This window comes from Phyllostomus discolor, chromosome 6 (assembly GCF_004126475.2).
Source record: "Phyllostomus discolor isolate MPI-MPIP mPhyDis1 chromosome 6, mPhyDis1.pri.v3, whole genome shotgun sequence".
NCBI lineage: Eukaryota > Metazoa > Chordata > Mammalia > Chiroptera > Phyllostomidae > Phyllostomus > Phyllostomus discolor.
This window is the reverse complement of record NC_040908.2, coordinates 161,614,456-161,635,669: the sequence shown is the minus strand read 5'-3', so window position 1 is coordinate 161,635,669 and position 21,214 is coordinate 161,614,456. Positions and strand designations below refer to the sequence as shown.

Genomic DNA, 21,214 nt, shown 5'->3' with positions numbered 1-21,214 from the left:
CTTGATATCAAGTTATGATATTCTCCAATCACTGGAGTCTCTGGAGTCACACAGACTGTGTTCAAGTTCTACTTGTACTGTTTGCAAACCTGAGAAAATTAAATCCTTGATGCTCAGGATGAAACCTGCAAAAATGGGTGTAATGACTTACCTTGTGGATTTGTTGGGAGAACTAAATGCTGGGCAGATGGCAAGCGCTCAGTAAATGTTAATACAATGATGAATCAGTCTTTGAGGGGCACCCTAGAGAAGTGGTGGAATGTAGTGAATTGTAAGGAACTGTAAAATATAACATGAATGAAGCCACTTTAAAATGAAGTCAGAGCTGAAATCCCTGAGGAAGTGCCTAGCACTTCTCACTCCTCAAACCTTTGGAAGGTCAAAACCAGGCAAAATAACTTTTGTACTGGGCCTACAGCAGCTCTGTATTGCAAACAACTATTTGCGAAGAAAACAGGAAAGCAGACATTGTAAATATTGACCTGAAATTTAAAACATTTAAAATTAGCGTCACTGTGTCCTTTCTCTGTACCTACATAAAGTCTTGCCTTCTAGTCACATGATTATTCCCCTTACTTTTCTCATGAATACCCCTTGCCTTCACCTCCCAATTTAAATCGGATTTGGGTTTCTTCCGAAAACATTGCTTCGCAGAATTATAATTCTTTTTGGATTTCAAAGGTCATTGCCTCTCGCCGAGACTTTTTTACTTGCAGGTTAACATAACCAAATTGCTATGTGAGTCCAGGTTTTCTCAGCACACTAATCCGCAGAGAAAACTCCGCGTGCTGCCACCCTCATCTAGGAAAAGACCCCAGATTGGGGGCAGACCCCAGAGCGTCAAAGAGCCAGCACCGGAACCCATGCCCGGAAGCTCGGGTTTCTTCTACTTCCGTGGGGACTCTCTGCGGAAGGGACCCGCGCAAATGCAACTTCCGGCCCGGCGGAGAGTGGTGAGAGGGAATTCCAGCGGGGCTGTACAGTGCCGCACTCTGGGTGAAGGTAACCTCCGTGGTCGCTGTGGGAGCTCGGCGCGGCTGGACACGCGTGACCATGTGGCGTCTGCTGGCTCGCGCCAGCGCGCCCCTCCTGCGGGTGCCTTTATCAGGTCAGAAGTCCTCTCGGTCCCACAGGCAGTCCTTTTCCACCCCATGCCCTATCCTTTACCGCTCAAACTCAAAGACGTCCTGTGGACGGTTGCCGTAGCGCCGGTAAGGGCTGCGCTTTGCTGCCGCTCCTCCTGCCAAGATTCGTGCAAAAGGATTCCAGCCGCCTAGCGGGGATGGCGCCCAGACACCCCGGCTGGGTGGTCTCTTTGGGCGCCTGCGAACCCATTTAGTGGAACCGCGTCCCGCCCCTCAAGACACCTCCATCAGGAGTGCCTTTGGCCCAGAGTGTATCTGCCCCTGGCCCTGTCGCCTTCCTGGTTTAATTTCATTTGTCTCTGTACAGATTGTTGGGCAGCGCCGCCCGCCAGTGCTGGCCTGAAGACGCTGCTCCCGGTGCCGACTTTTGAGGGTGAGAGCTGATTTGCCCTGTTCATGTTCGTAAGCGGTTTGTCTGGTGGAACCCAGCGCGGGGTTGGGGTGAAGACGGAGCGTTCTTGTGCTTTCCTTCTCCATTCAGTCATTCAATAAATATGTATCGAGGGCCTTCTGTATGCCAAGCAGTGTTCCAGTTACAGAACAAAGCAGACCCAAAAAGGTCCCTGCGTTTACGGAGCAAATGTATAACGGGAATGCCCCCCATGGCCACCCTCAGCTAGGGCCAGTGGGCCTCAAATCTAGACTTTAGATGTTCTCTCCAAACGAGGTTACATATATGCAGCCACTTAACAAGATTATGTGAAAAGCATTAATTTGTTAAATGTAAATATTGAAGGGAAGTGGCAATTTTGTACATCTGATTTCCCTTTTTAAAAAATATATTGGAAATTGCAAAAATGCAATTTTTCAAATATATTGGAAATTGCAAAAATGTAGGCTGGACCTATAAGAGCCTTCTACACGTAATTGTTACACTACTACTTGCTCCAGAAGTACATATGGGCCTGTAGACCAGAGGAAGCATTACTGTTTCTCTAGCTTCGTATAGAAACTTGGAGGGTGGGGGGCAGTTTCTGTAACTCTGAATAGCCTGTTAATAACTTGATGTTTCCTTGAAGTCTTCTGTTTTATATTTGACTCCATTGTAGAGCCATGCTTGTTTTACTGTAGAAATGATTTACAAGTTAATTTTTTTCCCAAAATGCCAGACATGATAGACATGGGGTGTCTTGACCTGCATTACAGCCCACCCACCCTCACCCTGCACGCTGTTACATGTGGTAGGACGTGTGCGAGTCTCTAATGGAGCACCCCTGCCTGAGGAAAGGGAAGAGCACTGACCTCGGGAGTCCTAGGTCGTAAGCTGCCCAACAAGAATGTGGCAGAGCAGGAGAACTTAGGGGTTTTCCGGGTACAGTGGAGTATTCTTTCTGCTACCCCTGTTAACACCCACAGATGCAGTGTAGGTTTGTTTTGTAAGCGTCATACTGTCTGGCTTTGCTGTATTAACTGAATGGCCTAAACGCAATTATAATATGTCCCTAGGCTTGCAGTCCCTCTTCTGTAAAATGGAGATTAAAAATACTACCTGCCTCATGTTCTGCTTCTTGATCTGGGTGCTAGTTATGTGGGTGTGTTTAAGCATTCACTCTGTGGTAATTCACTGAGCTGTGCATTTTTTCCCTTTTTTTAAAAAAAGGTTTTATTTATTTTTAGAGAGGGAAGGGAGAGAGAGAGAGAGAGAGAAACATCAATGTGCGGTTGCTGGGGGCCATGGCCTGCAACCCAGGCACATACCCTGACTGGGAATCCAGCCTGCGACACTTTGGTTCACAGCCTGCGCTCAATGAGCTGTGCAATTTTTTTTATTTGGTTTTTTGATATATGTGTGGAAAATTAAAAAGTTCAGAACTTTTAAAAAGGAAACCCTAAAAAAGTCCAAGGCTATAAAGTTGTTTTAAAAGATTAAATGAGATAATGCATGTAAAGCATTCAGCTCAATTCTAGCACTACGTTAAAAAAAAAATGTCAGCTAGTGTTCTTCTGTGAGTCTTACATTTCTGTCCTGTCCCAAATGGTCCCTGTAGAGTGTTTGGCACAGAGTAGGCATTTGATAAATGCATTTGGGTTTGAAGGTTAAAACTTTGCTATCTTCAAAGATTCGCAAACATTTACACTAGCCACTGTCATAGCCAGAGGATCCCGGTGTCAGCAACAGCATCCACAAGAAAAAACTGACATAATTTTGGAACTATACAAAAGTTCCACGGTAACTTTTATTTAACACTTTCTCCTGGTTGCTACAAATCTTTCTAGGAAGAAAAGGAATCCTTTGAGAGGTGCAGTTCACTTATCCTTAATTGTGCTCCTTCTAGATGTTTCCATTCCTGAAAAGCCGAAGCTGAGATTCATTGAAAGGGTACCACTTGTGCCAAAAGTCAGAAGAGAACCCAAAAACTTACGTGACATACAGGGACCTTCGACAGAAGCTACTGAGTTCACAGAAGGCAATTTTGCGATCTTGGTGAGTTGAGTTCAGCATCAGGCAACTGCAGGGTGGGAGCCAGGGATCAACATAATCTCCGACTCTTTGAGTCTCTGCTTTCACTGGTTTTATTAAAACTGCCACCTGTTGCTCTTGAAACTGATGTGCAATAATCAGTAAATGTTTTGAGTTGTGAATTTTTTTTTAATGTAGAGTAAAAATAATGTAAAAGCAGGGCAAGAAAGAGGCTACCTAATTTACTCCATAATCAGACTATGAGATCTTCTCAGGCCTCTGGAAAAATAAAACTATGCAGTATTTACGATGTGAGACAGCTGTTCCCTTACCCAGCGGCTTCCACGAAGGCTTAAATGTCAGTAGCTACACATATGGGTGCGGACTAGGCTTTATTTGCCATCAGGCAGCCAGAGCGATGTTTTAAAGTCCTTTCCCCACAGCCTGTGATCAGCCCCTGCCTGCCTCTCAGAACCTCATGCCCACAGCCCCCAGCCCTCCCTCTCCTTCAGCCACACTGGCTTCTCCGGCTCATCCAGCCTTCGCCGACACCACTCTTCTGCCTGCAACACTTTTCTCTCCTCCTTTGGCTCGTTCTTACTGCTCTGGCCTCAGCTTTGAATGTCACTCCCTCAAAGAGGCCTTTCCTGGCTACCCATGAAGTGGGTCCACCCTTGTTCTCACTCATTACTCAGTCCTAGGCTTTCCATGGTACTTACTAGAACTCTTATTGTCATGAGTACTTTTGAAGGCACAGTTGCCATAAAAGACGTAAGAACAGAGCCCATGGAAGATACCTAAATCCCCACGTGCTTCTAATTCCTCCATTCGCTTTTAGGCACTGGGTGGCGGTTACCTCCACTGGGGCCATTTCGAAATGATGCGCCTGACAATCAACCGCTCTATGGACCCCAAGAACATGTTTGCCTTGTGGCGAGTACCAGCCCCTTTCAAGCCCATCACCCGCAAGGGTATGGGACAGCGCATGGGGGGAGGCAAAGGCGCCATTGATCACTACGTGACTCCCGTGAGGACGGGCCGCCTCATAGTAGAGATGGGGGGACGCTGTGAATTCAAAGAGGTCCAAGGTTTCCTCAGCCAGGTCGCCCACAAGTTGCCCTTCCCAGCCAAGGCGGTGAGCCGTGAGATGCTAGAGAAGATGCGGAAAGACCAAGAGGAACGGGAACGTAACAACCAAAACCCCTGGACCTTTGAGCGCATAGCCACCGCCAACATGCTGGGGATACGGAAGGTGCTGAGCCCCTACGACCTGACCCAGAAGGGGCGGTACTGGGGCAAGTTCTACCTGCCCGAACGCGTGTAGTGAGAATATGGGAAGTGAAGGCACAGGGAGGAGGAGTCTGCATGTGTGTTCCCTTTGGGTAGCTCCGATGTCAGAACCAAGGAGCAGCGAACAAGCGCTGTGGACGATTTCTGGAAAGGTGGGCTGTGTCTGTTGGTTTAAGTGCATTATATTTATAGTAAATAAAATTTGAGTCTCAGCTCTGGTTATGACTTCTCACTGGTCACCCTTAGTCCCTCCGATGATGAAGAAGCAGGCCTCAGGGGCTCTCGGGAGCCCGGGCCCTCCCCGGCTGTGCGGCGAGCGCCTGCAGGGCTATGGCAGGCGGCTGCCTCTCCCACCTCTGATGCAAGTCGGGCTTCATATCCACACTAACTTTCACATGCACGTGTTTCAGAAGCCAGTTTCTGTAACGTTTTACTATTTACAAAAACAAACTAATGTTTTTGGGAAAGCAAAGAAAAAAACGACCGCACATAGGTTAATCCAACAGATATTTATTTATGCCCAGCTACCCATCTTCTCTCAATCTCCGAAGCGGGGATGTTGAACAGTACGGCCAGGAACACACCCTGGCCTCTTAGCAAAAGGAACTGATAAAAGTGGGAATCGTGTGGCCTTGCCCAGGTTTGAGATTCACTGAGGAGGAAGAGTGGCTCTGCCTTTGTGTCCCTGCGGGTCCTGGGCCAGTGCCGTGCGCCACGCCACACCGGAGCAGTGACTGCTGGGTAAATGAGGGCCCCGAGGTTGCAGCTCCCTGTGCCCTTACCAAGATTAAGCTATCGTCCAGTAGTAGCTTTCTATCCATTGTTCAAACTAAAGGAAGTACAAATTGACAGAAATATTAAACCGCTTGTTTTTGAAAGTGGGTAGACCGTACACTGACTAAAATGTCAAATATTTTTATCCCCGCTTTACAAGATCCCCTGCAAAGGAAGTCATTCACTTTCAAAAGTACACATTTATCTCAACAGTGGTGTGGTCCTCAAAAGTTGCATACTATTTTTAGTGTAAGTTTCCATTAACCTCTTGAAATATAATTAATTACTAAATTGCATAGAACAAACATGGACCTTGAATTGGGGACTGTGTGGAACACTTTTGGGGGCACACACTGCTGGCCGACAGAGGTTCAGCTAGCAACGTGCACCAGGGAAAGGAGGTGAGTGCGAGTCTCACCTCCCCTTTCCCACTGAACACCTCCAGCTCCTCCCTCACAGCGCATAGTACTGCTGACTGCCGTGAGTCCAACCGCGCTCTAAACCCGTTCCTTGTGTTCTGGGTCCACGTTCAGTTCAGTGGACCACCATGCTGGGGCCAAGCATCTTAGCAGAGTGAGAGGCCACCGACAGAAGTCCACCATCACCCCCCACAGAGAGAGGACTTCAGAGTGTAAGTTGCTGTAAGGGGGATCCTGTTTCATTTTCACATAAATAGATCAACCCATTCCAGGCATTTCATGCAGCCTCTGGTACTAACAGACCATTTTCCACTGGTGCCTTAAAGGGGTTGAGAGGCAAACCCAAGGACCTGTCCGTGAGCAGAAACCAGATCTTGACTACAGGGAATGAAGTTGACAGACAGTGGAGCGCCTGTCAGCGGCAGGCGCTGTGCTGAGCACAGGACACAGACTGAGCGAGGCGTGCGTGGTGCCTGCCGCTGAGCACTGCACTCTGAGGGCCAGTGGAGCCTGGAGGAGGAGGCTGATGCCGGGCTGGGGAAGGGTGAGACCTAGAAGAACCTGAAGGATGTAACAAGTGCCCTGACCCTGCTGACCCTGCAGCAGTGAACACGAGATCTTGGTGAACCGGGGTGCTGTCATGTCTGCCTTCACTTCCTGACCAAGGTGCCTGTGAGCCTGCAGCCCATTCCTGTAAACCGTCTTTCCGACTGGCTAGGTGTTTCCGCACTCTGTTCCTTCACGCCTGCCTGCCACCCAGCTCTGCATTGTCATAAGGCTCCCCCTGCACAACTTTCTGTAGGTGGTTGGTGGATGATGCCCTGTGTCGTAGGAGGTTTGGTCATGGAAAAAGGAGTCACTGTTGAGTCCGCAGTGGGAAGTGGTGGCACCACCGAGGTGGAAGGAGGGTTAAAACTGCCCGTCGTGGATCCAGCTGCGAGGGCTAAAGGAGATAACAGAAAAGTGGAGGGGGAAAATCAAATATTACACAGCAGGGTGTTCGAGATCCGGATCACTAACCCCTCTCCTGCAGAGGCGAAAGGCTACTCACAAGGCTGCGTTAATCTGTCCTAACCTTGTAACGAAAGAAACATGTTGACATCCGGTTTGCTGTGCGGCCCTCTTCCAAGGAGTTCAGGGTGCTTCTAATGCAAGAACCGATTCTTTATCCTTGGACCACTCCCAGGTGGCATGGCCCAAATTTTGCCACAGGAGATCACCACCCTTATACAAGGCATTCTGCCACCAGACCTGGTGCGGCACAGGTCGCCACCTCTGTCTCCCTGTCTACCTGCTACCAACTCACTCCTCGCTCACTCTTCTCACTAGGAAGCGTCTCTTCTAACACCCAATCCCGCCGGATCAGGGCACCTGGTGACAGCGAGTGCCCGCAGGACACGAGCATGTCAGGCAGACGAAGGCAGGCCTCACCCTCCCCACAGACCGCTCACCTTTTTCAGGCAAATATGCCCCCAAGGGTAGAAGCTAAGATGATCGCAAGGATGACACAGCAGATCATGATCATGACCTTCTTCTGTTTACCCAGACGAGGAAAGAAAAAGCACAATGAGAGATAACGTCACCGTGCAGGTCCAGGTCCCAGGGAAGGGAGGCAGCGTGGGTCTGGAGGAGGGGTGGGACACGAAGGAGAGGGGAGATGGATCTGGCTTCAAGAGCCCGGGGTGTGGGAATGTGACTTCTAGCTGAGAGATCCCGTCGACAGCCCTCTCCGACGACAGCGTTTCGTGTGTCCCGCTGCCTAGACACCGTCACACCGATTCACCCCATTGCCCCCGGAGCCAGTACTGTCAATGAGGGGGCCAAATTCTTCTGGGGGGAGCACTCAGCCCTGCAACTCAAATACAGTTACACCGCCCTCCGAGAGTCGAGCCATTTTCAAAAATTAGAGCTTTTGCTCCACCTGAGCCAGCACACGTTTAAAAAAGATTTAAACCCCTTTTCCGAAACCTAAACAAAAGCCGCCACATGGTGGCACCCAATCACTACGTGCTTTGCAGGGAAATAGAGCCAGAAGTGTTTCACAATCAATATAAAGTCATTTATTTTTAAATAGCAATAAAATAATCAAGTTTACATTTTTAAAAACATACAAACAACAAAACCCTTCACTTACTGTATTCCCAACTACACGCCCTAGCCCTCCGTCTCAGCATAGCAAACACCTGTGATTAGCGCTTGTCTGGCCTTGCTGCAGGAGCCAGAGCGCTATCGACTTCACAGCCAAGGGTGCGAGGGCGCCCCCTGGGCTCCGTCTGGGTGCTGGGCGATGACTGGGAGTAAGCAGCCTTGGCAAAGGAAGCCAATGGGCAGTGCCTGGGTGAGGGTGCACCGCCCGTCTTAGGAAGCATTAAAATCAATGCTGAAATATATTAGTAAATCCGACTGGCAGGGACCAGCAGGGAATCAAAAAGACTCACCACTGGGCCAGCAGAATCACTACACTTGAAAATGTCCTGGCTGTTGCTTTGCTTGCTTTCTCCCTGACAAGAACTTGCGGGGGGGGGGGGGGGGGGGGGGGCGGCGACAAAGAACCTGTCAAGCTCACTAACCCTGTAGAAGGAAGAGCTACTCAGTAGTCCCTGGCGTCCCCCCACTGACTCAGCCCCGGAGAGAAGGCATTCCAAAGGTCACACAAGTGATACCAAATTGCTCTGGGATGTTCTCAGGGCAAGCCCAGCCTCGACAGCGGGTAGGGGGAGGTGTCAAACCTTGGCAAGCCTACCTGCTAGGCAGACAGACTTAATGGAGATCAACTTAGTCCTCACCCCAAAGGTCTAAGATTCTCCCAGGACTGATACAGAACCAGCAGGTTTCTTGATGACGTGGGAAGATCGTGTTACTACTGTGATTCATTTGCAGGTAAGCAAATGTCTCTTAACCTAATCTTTAGCCTAGATCAGGGTTATTCTGTGAGGTTAGAATGTCCTCCGCGTCTAGCTTCCTACTTCGTGAGAGACACATGAAAATATTTACATCGCACAGAATGACAGAAATTCCTCTGGAACGTGTGAAATGACTGACTGAAGGCTGGCCCCAGTCTGAAGCGCTTCCGGAGCCGGAGACTCGAGCACCTTGTTCCTGGCCCAATTTTAAGTGTCAAACATTATTTTTTAAAAGCGAAACATATTTGGCTTCAAGGCAGCGGCTTCACAAAGCATGACTCTAACACTGAGCAGCCAGTTTCCAAGACTTGACTGTGAAAAGCAACATCCCTCACTCTCACTCAGCCTCTGCAAATGGTGCCCTCAGACGACAGCATCAGCATCGCGCTGGCACCACAGAAAGTAAACGTGAGGACGCAGCGCAGACGGGCATCGGGGGTGGGGTGGCTGCCAAGCTGAACGTACTGAGCTTAATTGAAGGCTGAATTTCAAACAAGTCAGCTCCCAGACCAAAACGGCATCTGCCAATCCCTCGTGCTTTCAGGACACAGGGATATAGCAAATGGTGAGAACGGGGATCCTTCCAGGTGGAAGACTCAAGTCCGAACCTTATTGCTGCCGTAACTTGGAAGAATCCCTTTGCTTTGTTAAAGAAACCCCTCCTAAAACAAAAAGTACGATGCAATTTTTGGGAGAAGAACACTCCGTGAGGTAGAAAATACAGCACCTTGGGAAGGTCTCAAATCATTGGCTTCCCAAGGCGCGAGGCCAAATTTGACACAGCAGAGGGACGAAAGAGAAGCCAGGTTGGTTTGGGCACTCCAGGAGAGAAGGGTTTGAGGAAAAGTCAGGGTCGCACAGGTGGATCAGATTCCTCCAGGGCTGGGTGGTGTGCGGGGTCGGGTCCACGGATGGTTGCAGGAGACAAGGGAATGGGTCCCGCTCTCTCTCAGGAAGGCCACTGGAAGTCCATTCCCGTCTGCAGACAAGGTGGCCACACCAGGCGAGAGTACAATCGGGCTGTAAGGGAGGCAGGGGGAGGGGGAGCTGATCAGCACACAGGGTGACAGTGAGGAGCGACATTATGAATCAGCCACGGACTTAGAAGGTAGAGAGGAAAACTCAGAAGTACCTGGAAAAAGGAGAACACTGGGGAAAGTGAACACTAAGCCTGAGAAATCCAACAGACATGCCCAAGACAGGACCTGAAATTCAACGTCCCTCTGCTTAAGAAGTAAAGCCCTATGACAAGAGGGAAAATTTTTAAAATCTCTGGGCCTTCTCTAGTTATTCACACAGGCTGTGACATTCCCCCGGAAGGACTTGTCAGTGGGGAGGCACAACCACTTGTTGAAACACCTGCTCTCTCCCTTAGCGGTGTGGCCCAGTTTGGTTGGCCTTGTACCGCAAAGCAAAAGGTCGCCAGTTTGATTCCTGGTCAGGGCACCTGCCTGGTTGCAGGTTCCAGACCCAGCCAGGGTGCATGCAAGAGGCAACTGATCAATGTTTCTCTCCCTCTCTCCCTCCCTTTCCATGTCTCTAAAAAGTAAATAAATAAAATCTTTAAAAAAACACCTATTCTCTCTGTGGGGCCCACATCAGTGCCTTTCAAATACATGCTTCAGAAGCTTTCTGGGACTTGAATCTTCTCCATGACTCCCCTTATGCTCCACTTTCCTTAGAAGGCAGAAAGACACACTGAAAAGAGTGTGGAACAGTTCAGGGATCATATTATGGCTACTCCACCTTATTAGTTACGTATGTTTGGGGCAAGAAGAACTTTCCTTTCTGAAAAGGGGGTAACGTTATTCTCCTAGAGCAATAACTGCTACACAAATAGGGAAGAGAAATGCAGGTTGTCTTCCTTCCCTCCTGTTCAGAGACCTCTCTCTCTCAGGTCGCATGGAGACAGAGGGGAGTCGAGACCTAGTAACAATCTGTCCTGATTTCATTAGGAAATACGGCATACGTCATGGTGAGCAACTTAACAACTGCTGGGTGACTTAGCACGTCAGCTGAAAACAATATACTAATGAGCCTCCTCACTTTAAAAAATGACTATTTACATTCTGAATTCCTGGAATTAGGAATGGTACAGGGCATTATGGATTTGCAAGAAATCTTTCACCCAAGGATATGAGGAGATATCCACTATTATGCCTTTGCTTAATTTTAACATCCTTTCCAATGAGAGTCAGAACAAAACTTGAACTTTAAAAGCAAAAAACTGAGCCCTGGCTGGTGTACCTCAGTGGATTGAGCTCGGGCTGCAAACCAAAGTGTCACAGGTTCGATTCCCAGTCAGGGCACATGCCTGGGTTGCAGGCGATGACCCCCAGCAACCGCACATTGATGTTTCTCTCTCCCTCTATCTCCCTCCCTTCCCTCTCTAAAAATAAATAAAAAATCTTTTTTAAAAAATAACTGAAGATTATTTTTTAAAAAAAGCAAAAAACTGATAATAATAAAGGGCTAGACGCCAAATGCTGGGGGAATAAAGAACCAATCAATTAATTACTGAAGATGTGTTGATCGCCTCATTGCTGCGCATCTCTCCAGAGGAGGTGAATGGTTAGTGCTGTGATGTGGCTTCCAGACCTTCTGGCCATGCAGAAGGAAGGGGAGAGAAATGAAGTGAAGGGTCAGCACTAGGTATCAACACAGTAGTTCATATCGAGTCTTAGAAATATTTCTGCCCTGGCTGGTGTGGCTCAATGGATTGAGCACCGGACTATGAATGAAAGGGTCATCAGTTCGATTCCAGTCAGGGCATGTGCCTAGGTTGCAGACCAAGTCCCCAGTGGGGGGCAAGTGAGAGGCAACCACACACTGACGTTTCTCTTCCTCTCTTTCTCCCTTCCTTCCCCTCACTCTAAAAATAAATAAATAACATCTTTTTTTAAAAAAGAAATATTTCTATCTATTTACCTCAGTAATCCAACTTCTCTGAATGTATAATAAAGACAAAATAGAAATGAGAAAACTATGTTCTAAGTTAGTCATACTGTTAGTAACAGCAGAACAATAATAACAAACTCCAACATTGGGAAAATGTCAAATAATTGAGAGTATATTCACAACCTTGCGTTGAAAATCAGGTTTACAAAGAGCTTTTAGTGGTGTGGAATGACGCTCATAATTCTGTAACGGGGTGAAAAAACCACAGGTAACTACAACTAGAAAACCATAGTCTGAACTGTATGAAACTGCCTCTGAGCATGTCAATGTGCCACAAGGTTATCAGCCATAACATTAAACATCAATTCTGTTCACCTTTTTCGTGTTTTATGAGTTTTTAAACAAAAAATACTATATTTTATTCAGAAAAAAATAATATTCAAGAAGTCACAGACTTAGCAGTCTTAAGTTTTACCAGTCCCAATAACTGCATCTTTCTTATTACGTTACCATTATATACATGACATCCTGATTCAGGGGTCAGCTGTATTCTACCAGATTTTCGAGAAATTAATAGGCTAAACTTTAAAGTCACTATCCTGCTGGACTTCGTAGACAATGGTAAATAGCTACCTAGTTGTACCAAGAGAAACTGAGATGTAGTCAAGGACCCTCCTAGGTCCACTATTATCTGTGTGTTCACACTTGGTTCTGCTACTTAACTTCTCTGTAAGCCGAGGTGTCTTCATCTATAAAATGTGGATAATAATAGCGCCTATCTCATAGGGGTGAGGAGTCAATATTACATGTATACAGTGTTGAGTATATTGTCTGGCACAATTCACCACTGAAAAACGTTAACTACTAAGTTGCTCTCAATCCCACCAGTCGGCCACACACAAACCCCTACAGACCCCAATCCCAATTCAAAGCTTCATTTACGTGAACAGGAGATGAAAGCAAAGCCCAACATCCATGAAACCCAGTAAGAATTCAGAAGAGACAGATCGAAAACACAGCTGGTGCCCAGCTTAGGAGCATGCTTGCTGAGGAAGGAAGGAGTGTGCCGATGAGGTGCTCAGACAGGCCCGGAATGGTGGCGAAACACACTAACAGGCAAGAGCAGAGGCAGAACCCACCGGATAGCAACGAACAGGAGACCCAACCCATGGACTGCGGCCGGAACCCAAGAACAGAATTCTAAAGAGATTCAAGAGTGCACAGGCAACTGCAAGGTTCAGAGAGCTCAGTGTGTGCGAGGACGATCACAAGGCGGGAGAAGTGGAACCTGAAATCCCAGGCCAGTGGGAAAGAATCCCAGGGGGCCGACACCAAGTCCCGAGAACCTTCCGTTTACTTACATTTCAGTGCAGCAGCCTCTCAGGCCGCCCTTACTTCAGCCCAACGGAAAGTCCGATAATCAACGCCAAAATGCCCAGCAACACAACCACTACCACAATGATAATTATCAATTTCTGGAGAGGGGTGAGAGAAACAAACACAAGCCATTATTACAAACAACCAAAGAGCAACGATAATTCATCCAAAACCCAGCCCCCTCTCACCTCGACAGGGAAAGCATCTTATCAGTTCAAAGAAAACAGCCTACCTCTCTCCATGGGCACATCTGCTAGGATATTTTATGTTTGTTAGATTACTTCTTGGCTAGCAAAGTATTCCAGATAGAAACACGGAGTTTCCATCAGCTCTCAGCTCACACTGCGGTCTCGCACGTGTGCACAAATGTCAGAGGAGCTATCATGGAGCCACCAAGTAGCAACAGGCCAAGATATAAAGTGACTCGCTTTTCCTTTTCAAGAAGGAATGTAAAGATGATTTTGACACAGTCCTAATGTCAAACTTCTGTCCATCTCTCCCATAAAGTGCACCACCCCTTGACCGCCCCTGTGGCTGTGGACCGAAAAGCACGATTATGGTCCTGCTGTGAACCCGCCCGGGTCCGTCACGTAAAATAACTCCCCCGCACCCTAAATCCCTGTGCGAGCAATACGTAAAGTTAGAAGGAAAACAAGGAACTGAAGAGCAAAAATATCAGAGCCCAGGAGAAACAGAAGAAAACAGTCTAAAAAGCAGAAGCCACAGAGCTGGCTACCAGTCATGGGCAGAGAAGCTGGAAGGCCTCCAGCATCAGGACCACCAGCAGGAAGCGGGTGGGGAGAGAGGACGGTGTGGTGGAAAGAGCGCAATTAGAATCTGAGTCCGAGCCCCAGCTCCTATGCTGACTACGGGGCCTGAAGCCAGTTATTGAAACACCTCATCCCTGCCCCTCCACGGTTTCCTCTAGGAAGAAGAAGTAATAGATGCTCCCTGAGATATAGGAATAAGATGTTTACATGGCAACCAGCACAGCACTGGGTTCATGGCAGAGAAAAAGGGGGCAGAGCTTGGGGCTGCTGGAGCAGAAGACAATGAAGAGAAGGTTTCTGAAGACAGGGGAGTCGAGTGTGGCATCTGAAAGACGACAAGCTCTGTGCAAGCGCCACGCCCACGGGGTACCAGCCACACGACAGAACTGTGTTCAGTGTGGGCCTCTGGGGGAGAGCCCGGGAGCCAGATCCATGCGAGGCACACCTGGGAGGGGAGGACAGCTAGTCTCTAGGCAAGGCTGACACAGGGGTTTGGATGAGGCCGGGACAGGGAGAGAAGGCACAGGTTCGAGGACACGAGTGGGGATGACCGGAGAGAGGAGAGGCAAGTAGGAGCAGCCGGGACGAAGGCGCTCACCCTCCGAGCTTCGCTCTGATACTTGACCGCCTTTTTGGTGTCAGCCACAGCCCGCTCCACGAAGCCCACTGACTGGTCCATGTTGTTCTCAATACGGTCAATCATGGCTCCCTTGCCCCAGACGCAAGAGGTGGCAGCAGCAGGAAAAGCGACAGGCGGAGGGAAGAAAGAGCGAGAGACAGCGTGCATAACGGACCCTTGTCTGAAGGCAGCAGGAGAGTCTCACCTTCCGGGCCTGCCCCTGGTACTTCACAGCCTTTTTAGTCTCATCCCGTGCCTTCTCCACGTGGTCCACCGTGTGCATGACGTTCAGCTCTATGTTATCTAACATCTCACCCTGCAGAGAACAGGCACTGGTCACACTCAGTCACCAGCCCCGCCCCAGGGCAGTCCTGGCTCTCCCCACATCACAAACTTCGATGCCAGGAGGAGCATCCAGGAAGCCTGATGTGCGGCCTTCTGGAAGGCACACTTCCCCTTTCCCCCCGTGATTTACCCACAGTTCCCATCCTTGGTGGCCACTCTCATTGAATCACTTCTCTGCGACAGGTACTGGGCTGGTCACCTGGAGCACACTGCCTGGATGCCCGGTAACTACATGTTCCTAGGGCGTTACCAGGATCCTGGCCTCTTCCTGGCCATTCGGACCTGAACCGAGTTCATCTGTCCTGAACTAAGTCTGTTTACTACAGAACGGTGCCTGGCACACCGTAGGTACTCAGTATAATATCTGAGGCTGGGGACATGTGCTTTCGGTAAGAGATATTCCCAGGCCCCCTTAGGTGATATACAGGGTGCACCCAAGCTGTGTGGCTAAGACACAGTGGTCTCTGAACAAGATTCCCAACCATTTCCCAGCTGTCACCCACGGGCAGGAGGTTGTGTCATCCCAATTAATTTCCAGTGTCTTAGGATGGGAATTCTCCTCACCTACCTACACTTCCCTCAGCCCAACCCTTCGCTTTACGGCAGTCCGTAGGCAGAGAAGGCACTTACCAGCACTCAAATCTCAAACCAGCTCCTCGGCAAAGCAGTGTGGGGAGAAGAAAGAAAAGTGGGGCTGGAGGGACTAGAAACGTGGTCTCAAAGACCAAAGGCCCCTGAGCCCTGAGCAGGGAACCAATGTCAACAACCAGCCAGGCAGTGCTGCGGCTGCAGTTAGGATGGTCGTCCTTCTCCCGAGGGAGTTCTCAATCCTGTCCAGCTGGCCGAGCAGCTGCAGGTCCACAGTGACGGTGGCACAACACCATGACAGTGGGCCATGTCTAGCTGCCTTGTAAGGACTGGGTGCCATCTGACCGTGTGACACTAACACCACACACAGGGACAAGACTCGCACCCCGGAGAAGTGCACCCAGGGTCAGAACAAGCTGTCCTGCTAAGCTCCATGAGTGTTTCGAGTTTTTATGTAAATATCGTGCTATTCCCTCATTCACCGTGCTGTGTGCTCTCGTTCCTGGGCAAAAAGTGTCAACATTTTTGGAAGAACAAATATAGAATAAAAACCAAAAATGGAAAAAACTGAAAACTGTTGAACCGAACGTTTCACCGTTAAGTGGGGAAAAGAGCACATGTTTTCATTATTACCAGTGAAACAATTCACACCGGGGGACTGTTTTCAGGCATCATCATTGAAAGCCCAAACCTCTAAAAAAATAAGGAGAGCCTGACTCCAGGCGGAACTAGGCACTTGACAGACACATCAAACCCCATGTTAACTAGAAATAACTGTGAGGCCAAAGTGCCAGGAAAGAATGACAAGGCCGAGATGGCCCCACACATCAGGGTTCAAGAGAGCATTCCTCTCCCTGGGACACTGGGATTCTGTTTCCCCACTAAGTAAATTCTGATCATCCTTCCACCTCGCCCCACCTGGCTCCCAGTCCCTCCCTCACCATTCTCAGGAGAACCTGAGGTCCCCTCTCCTCCCCGCCCCACTGGCACCCACGGCCGCTTACCTGATTCTCCACCAGCATGGCGATGTCCATGAACATGTCATGAAGCTCCTTGATGCTGCTCTCCAGCCTCACAATGTCCTTGTGCCGTCCCTCAATCTCGCTGAGGGCTTGCTTGGAAATCTGTGAGTCGATGATCTACAAGCGGCCACACAAAGACAGGCCATCAGCCGCCATCCCCTGCTGAAGCCCTCACACACCCTCCTGCCGAGCCCCTCACCTCCCTTGCCCCCCTACGCCTGCAGCCCACCCTTCACTCACTACCCGAGTGGAACTCCCCAGTGGCCCCCTTCTTCTGTGGAGGGACATGCACCCCAGCTCCCCAGTCACTCACCCCAGAAGTGAAGATGGCAGGGTTTCCACTCTCCAACATCTCCTCCAGCTCCTCATCTGTTGTCTTTTTGCCAGCTTTATAACAAAAGAAGGACAGCATCAAGTACAAGGTCAAGGCATGCCATTTCAAAAGTTCTCTGAAAATTAAGACTACGGTAACTCCACCACAAAGACCGTGGCCTTAACAACACTCTGCCAACAGTCTCCTGACTCATCTATCTTCCGATTTCTCCCCAATCCAATTCATCCTTAACGTGATTAGCAATTACCTTCCTGCAGCATACACCTGACCACGTTCCTTCCCAGCTCAGAACGCTCACTGGCCCTACCACTACGCCACAGAGCCCAAGGCCCTCAGGACAAGGAGCCGGTTGCTGGGTGAGCCTCCCTCCATCCCTGTGAACCTCACACTGCTTCTCCCAGATGCACGCTTTCCCAGGCCCTGGACAACCTGCCACTCCTAAATACGCCTGCGTTTTCCTGACTCCTTTCCCTTGCTCCTACACTTCCTCCACTTACAGGGCACACCACCCCGCAGGGCCCTGTGTTCCTCGTTACTCAGCTTCTAAAGGCCATGGCTCCACTAACGTCATCACGCCTCACGGCAAGAAGCCCTGTACCTTCCATTTCATAAACGTTCTTCACCATCAAAAAGACACAAACAATGGCATGGGTCCCCTGGACAGCAACTGTTTGGTGTGTGTCCTCTCTGTATAGGAAACGCTGGCTCCCACAAGAGCAAAATCACTTGGGCCTGATAAACACGGAGCCACCTTGCAGCCCAAGAACCAGCATCCAGGAAGAGCCAGCGCTGGAACACCTGTCCTGGGTGTGGCTGCAGGATGTGAGACGGAAGCCACGAGCATGATGGCTACAGCTTCCCCCCAGGTCTCACGACCCGGACGGACCGCCACGTGGCAGGAAGACATGGAAAAGCATCCCCGAACTTCAGACACGTACTGATTTCCAGCTGCCGCTGGATCCGCCCTTTGCTGCGTTCACGGAAGTCCACCTGAGCCTCGTTGTACTTGGTCATCACCTCCACAAACTTCCGGGAGAGGACGGAGTGCTGTGGGAATAATGGCAAATGCGGTAAGCCCCAGGAGGTGAGGGAGGTGGGAGGTCCCTAACTGCCACAGCTTGGTCTCCAGCAGCACTGGCCTTGGAATCAAAAGCCCAATGTACATTGTGCTTGCTTATTGGTTTTGTTGAGGTTCCACTAGGTTCCACTTAGACAAAGCCAAAGAGGGTAGGATCGAGGGTAGGAGGCGGGGGTAGAAGGTGGGAATGGTTGGGGGGGGCGGGGATGGAGACACCGTACTTGAACAACAATAAAGACAAAAAAAGACCAGCATGTAAAACTCAACTTTTTCATTTCCTAACTTTACAGTAATGGAAGAGACCTTTCCAAAGTACGTCTTCAGCATCTGCCCTACTGGCATCATATGGTGACTGTGAGGCCAGACAAGATAATCTGTGCATCTCAGAGCCCTGCACCCACGTGAACCTGGAGCATTTGTCTGCCACAACCCTTGGTTTGCTTTCTAACGCTGCCAGACTCCCTCCCCACATCCAGTACCTACCAGATTACCTTCCTAGCAGACTGCAGCCTGAAGTAAATGCACCCAGGCTGCTCAATGGTAATCAGACAAGCAGCCAAGGACCTCTGGAATATGGTACTACTTTCTCTAGCAAAACCTCAATGTCCACTATCCCGCAACAGCCTTTTACCCAGATGGGCTGCCCTTGTTCATGGTCACCCTTCACCGCTACCACAGCCCCGTCACCAGCACTGCTGCTCCCAACACACACACACGTGCACTCGCACACACCCTGCTCCTGTCCCCTTGCCTCTTGGGAGAACCTCTATCCCTGAGCCTGTCCCTAGGCGTGCTCTTACCCATCCAAGGCCCAGGTTCCTCTGGCTACCCCCAGTCCTTCCCGAGACCTTCTAACACTGAGAGCACGAGCATCAGATTACGTCCTCACACACTGCTCCCCTGTCAGGTCTTACACAGTAGGTTCCTTATGCCGCCGGAACATCCTGCCAGTTCCTTAAGGACAAGGATCATGTCTTGGATGACCGCCAACCAGCCTAACTCCAAACTGGACCACTGACGACACACCATCTTTAGAGAGATCTCAGTTTCCTTGCCCGTGACACAAAGAGGCACGTGAAATCCTGAGCCATGCTCTGGGAGCCCTGGGAAGCCCCTCAGGGGCCTCCCTGGACAAGGAGGATGTGAGAGAGGGGCCAGGAGGGCTGGGCCCCGGTCCTCTGCTTTACCCTGGACAGCTCCCCCTTCCTTACCAGTTCTCCAACTGAGTTCCAAGTAAGAATTGTATTTTTTAAGAAAACCCTGAGCTAAGAGAAAGAATAAAAGATTGGACTAGACGACTGTTAGGCCAGAGAAAGCCCTACCTGTGACTTCCGAATCCGAAGGTCTGCCGACGAGCGGACCTCATCTTCCTCAATGTGCCGCTCCATGTCTGGAGAGGAGAGAGACAGGTTATTCTGGCCACACACCTGCGGCTCTCCTCTGAGACACACACAGCCCAGCCGAAACCCCCTCGCTCGTTCTCAGCCAGCCAGCCCGTGAAGATGGAACGACAGGCGGGTACCATCTCAAAACGTCAGCTTACGTGTGCACCACAGGACTGGCACTGCACGCCCTTTACCGTTACCGGGTCCTCTCTGACTGCATCTTAGCACAGTGGTTAACAGCATGAGCCTTTGTCACCAGGAAACTTAGCCTCGAACTCCTGTCCTGCCACTTATTAGCTGTGTGGCTTTGGGGAAAGCCACCTCACCTCTCTTAGTGTTCCCTTGCCCATAAAAATGTAACGGACAACGGCACCCCTCTCGCGGCCCTGATGCGAAGACTCAACCGGACTGCCCACAGAGTGCCTGGCCCAGTGGGAGACACGCTAGCATCGCTATTATCGGAAGCAGCTACTGTGACCTCTACCTCCGACCTCCACCCCCATGAAAACAGGCATTGTGACTTGTTTGGGGGTAAGAAATAATAACTTGGGCTGAGCAATGCTGACTTCACTCTCTGACCAAGAACATGCATTCACCAAACACACTGCACAAGAATGCACACCGTCGCCATGGAACTGAGAGACCTCCTGGGCCCCCAGGGGAATCCAATCTCTGACCTCGGCTTCACTGAACAATGCTCTGAACTGAAGGGGTGGGGCCGGGGTAATGGGAGGTGATATGCCTGCCCTCCCCAAAGAGTGTCCATGGACTAAATAATATATTTTGCATCTATACATCTGTGCCATTACCATTCAAATGTAGGCAGGTGCTGGGGAACCAGGAAGGCCGAGGGACTAAGTTACAGGACCAAGTCACACAACCACTCAGTGGCCGAGAGCACACGGGAGTTCCCATCTCCTAACTTCAGTCCTACGTGCACTCTTTCAACCACGCTCGTGATCAAGAACAGATAAGTTTCTGGGGCTATAACAGGTCACTCCAGGGACAGTGCCCAAGCCACAGGCAAAGGTGGAACAAGTGGCATCACTCCCATGGGGCTGAGGTTCGGGCCAGAAGAGCTGGACCCTGCGGATGGGAGGCAGACGGGGGCGTGGGGGGCGGGCTTGTTCCCTTGACTCCCTTCTTACTCTTCAGCTTGTTCCGGACGTTGTTGGCCCTTTTCTTGATCTCAGCTGTGAGCTGCTCTAGATCATCCTTGGTTTCTGGGTAAACAAAGGCAGGCAGGATCGGTTAGAAAAGACCAATCAACAGAGGAGGAGAGGCGCTCCCTCGGGCACCCGTCACCCAGACTAAGACTGGAGTCTCTGGGAGAAGAAACAGTCTGTGGAAGACCTGTGGGCACAAGCAGCACTTGGGGCACAGAGTCCCGTCTGGCTCCAGTGCAGGTAACACGGGGGAGGACGGCAGGGAGGAGGCCAAGAAGGTTCCCATGTGCGCCGCTACCACATTTCAACTTTAATCTTTAGGTAACAGACAGTCATTGAAAAATCTGAACAGTAAAATAACAGTATCAAGCTTGCTCCTTGTTCTTATGGAATCCAAAACATAGCCCTAAATTCCACTCCAAAAATGTGAAATAATTAGGGGGGAAAACGTTTGCCTCCATGGTGGTACCAAATAGGAAACTCGTGATGGGAGGGACTGAGGTGAACTTGAACCACCTTGGAGCACCTCATAAAAACCTGCACGTGATCTGGAGGACTTGGACAGGGGGCTGGGGAAAGCATTTCAGGCAGAGGAGATAGCACGAGCAAAGGGGCAGAGGCGGGGCAGAGGCGGGGCAGAGGCGGGGAAAGGAAGAAGCAGTAAAGGTGGCTGCTAGTCCCGAGAGTGACCAATGGGGAA

The 21,214-nt window shown here is 50.0% G+C and overlaps 2 protein-coding genes across 9 annotated transcripts in view; one reads left to right on the top strand and one right to left on the bottom strand.

The window, feature by feature from the left end:
* The first annotated feature begins 923 nt into the window (after nt 1-923).
* Nucleotides 924-5,433, top strand: MRPL16 (mitochondrial ribosomal protein L16). The gene is made up of 4 exons (XM_028515622.2): nt 924-1,108; nt 1,453-1,518; nt 3,422-3,570; nt 4,385-5,433. Exons 1-4 carry the CDS (start codon nt 1,054-1,056, stop codon nt 4,868-4,870), a joined length of 756 nt encoding a protein of 251 aa, XP_028371423.1. The 5' UTR covers nt 924-1,053; the 3' UTR covers nt 4,871-5,433.
* The window catches only part of STX3 (syntaxin 3), a 41,717-nt gene continuing 25,833 nt past the window's right edge, over nt 5,331-21,214 (bottom strand). The window contains exons 4-11 of one of the 8 annotated variants that reach the window (XM_036029508.1): nt 20,497-20,571; nt 19,286-19,353; nt 17,824-17,932; nt 16,865-16,938; nt 16,534-16,668; nt 14,576-14,686; nt 7,481-7,563; nt 5,331-5,665 (exon numbers count right to left, since the gene is read on the bottom strand). In XM_036029508.1, coding sequence (XP_035885401.1) covers nt 7,486-7,563; nt 14,576-14,686; nt 16,534-16,668; nt 16,865-16,938; nt 17,824-17,932; nt 19,286-19,353; nt 20,497-20,571 — 650 coding nt within the window. In that variant the 3' untranslated portion in view covers nt 5,331-5,665; nt 7,481-7,485. Of the gene's footprint in view, nt 6,975-7,480; nt 7,564-8,960; nt 9,953-13,191; nt 13,306-14,575; nt 14,687-14,801; nt 14,913-16,533; nt 16,669-16,864; nt 16,939-17,823; nt 17,933-19,285; nt 19,354-20,496; nt 20,572-21,214 lie in introns of those variants that run through there. The other 7 variants (XM_036029509.1, XM_036029507.1, XM_036029506.1 and 4 more) reach the window with 7 other exon arrangements.

What these genes read in the sequence shown, in the direction of transcription:
- MRPL16 (XM_028515622.2), top strand. Translation starts at nt 1,054, where the DNA reads ATGTGGCGTCTGCTGGCTCGCGCCAGCGCGCCCCTCCTGCGGGTGCCT. An exon ending in CCTGCGGGTGCCTTTATCAG is followed by an intron (nt 1,109 to 1,452) that starts GTCAGAAGTCCT and finishes GTCTCTGTACAG; the next exon opens with ATTGTTGGGCAGCGCCGCCC. An exon ending in CCCGGTGCCGACTTTTGAGG is followed by an intron (nt 1,519 to 3,421) that starts GTGAGAGCTGAT and finishes TGCTCCTTCTAG; the next exon opens with ATGTTTCCATTCCTGAAAAG.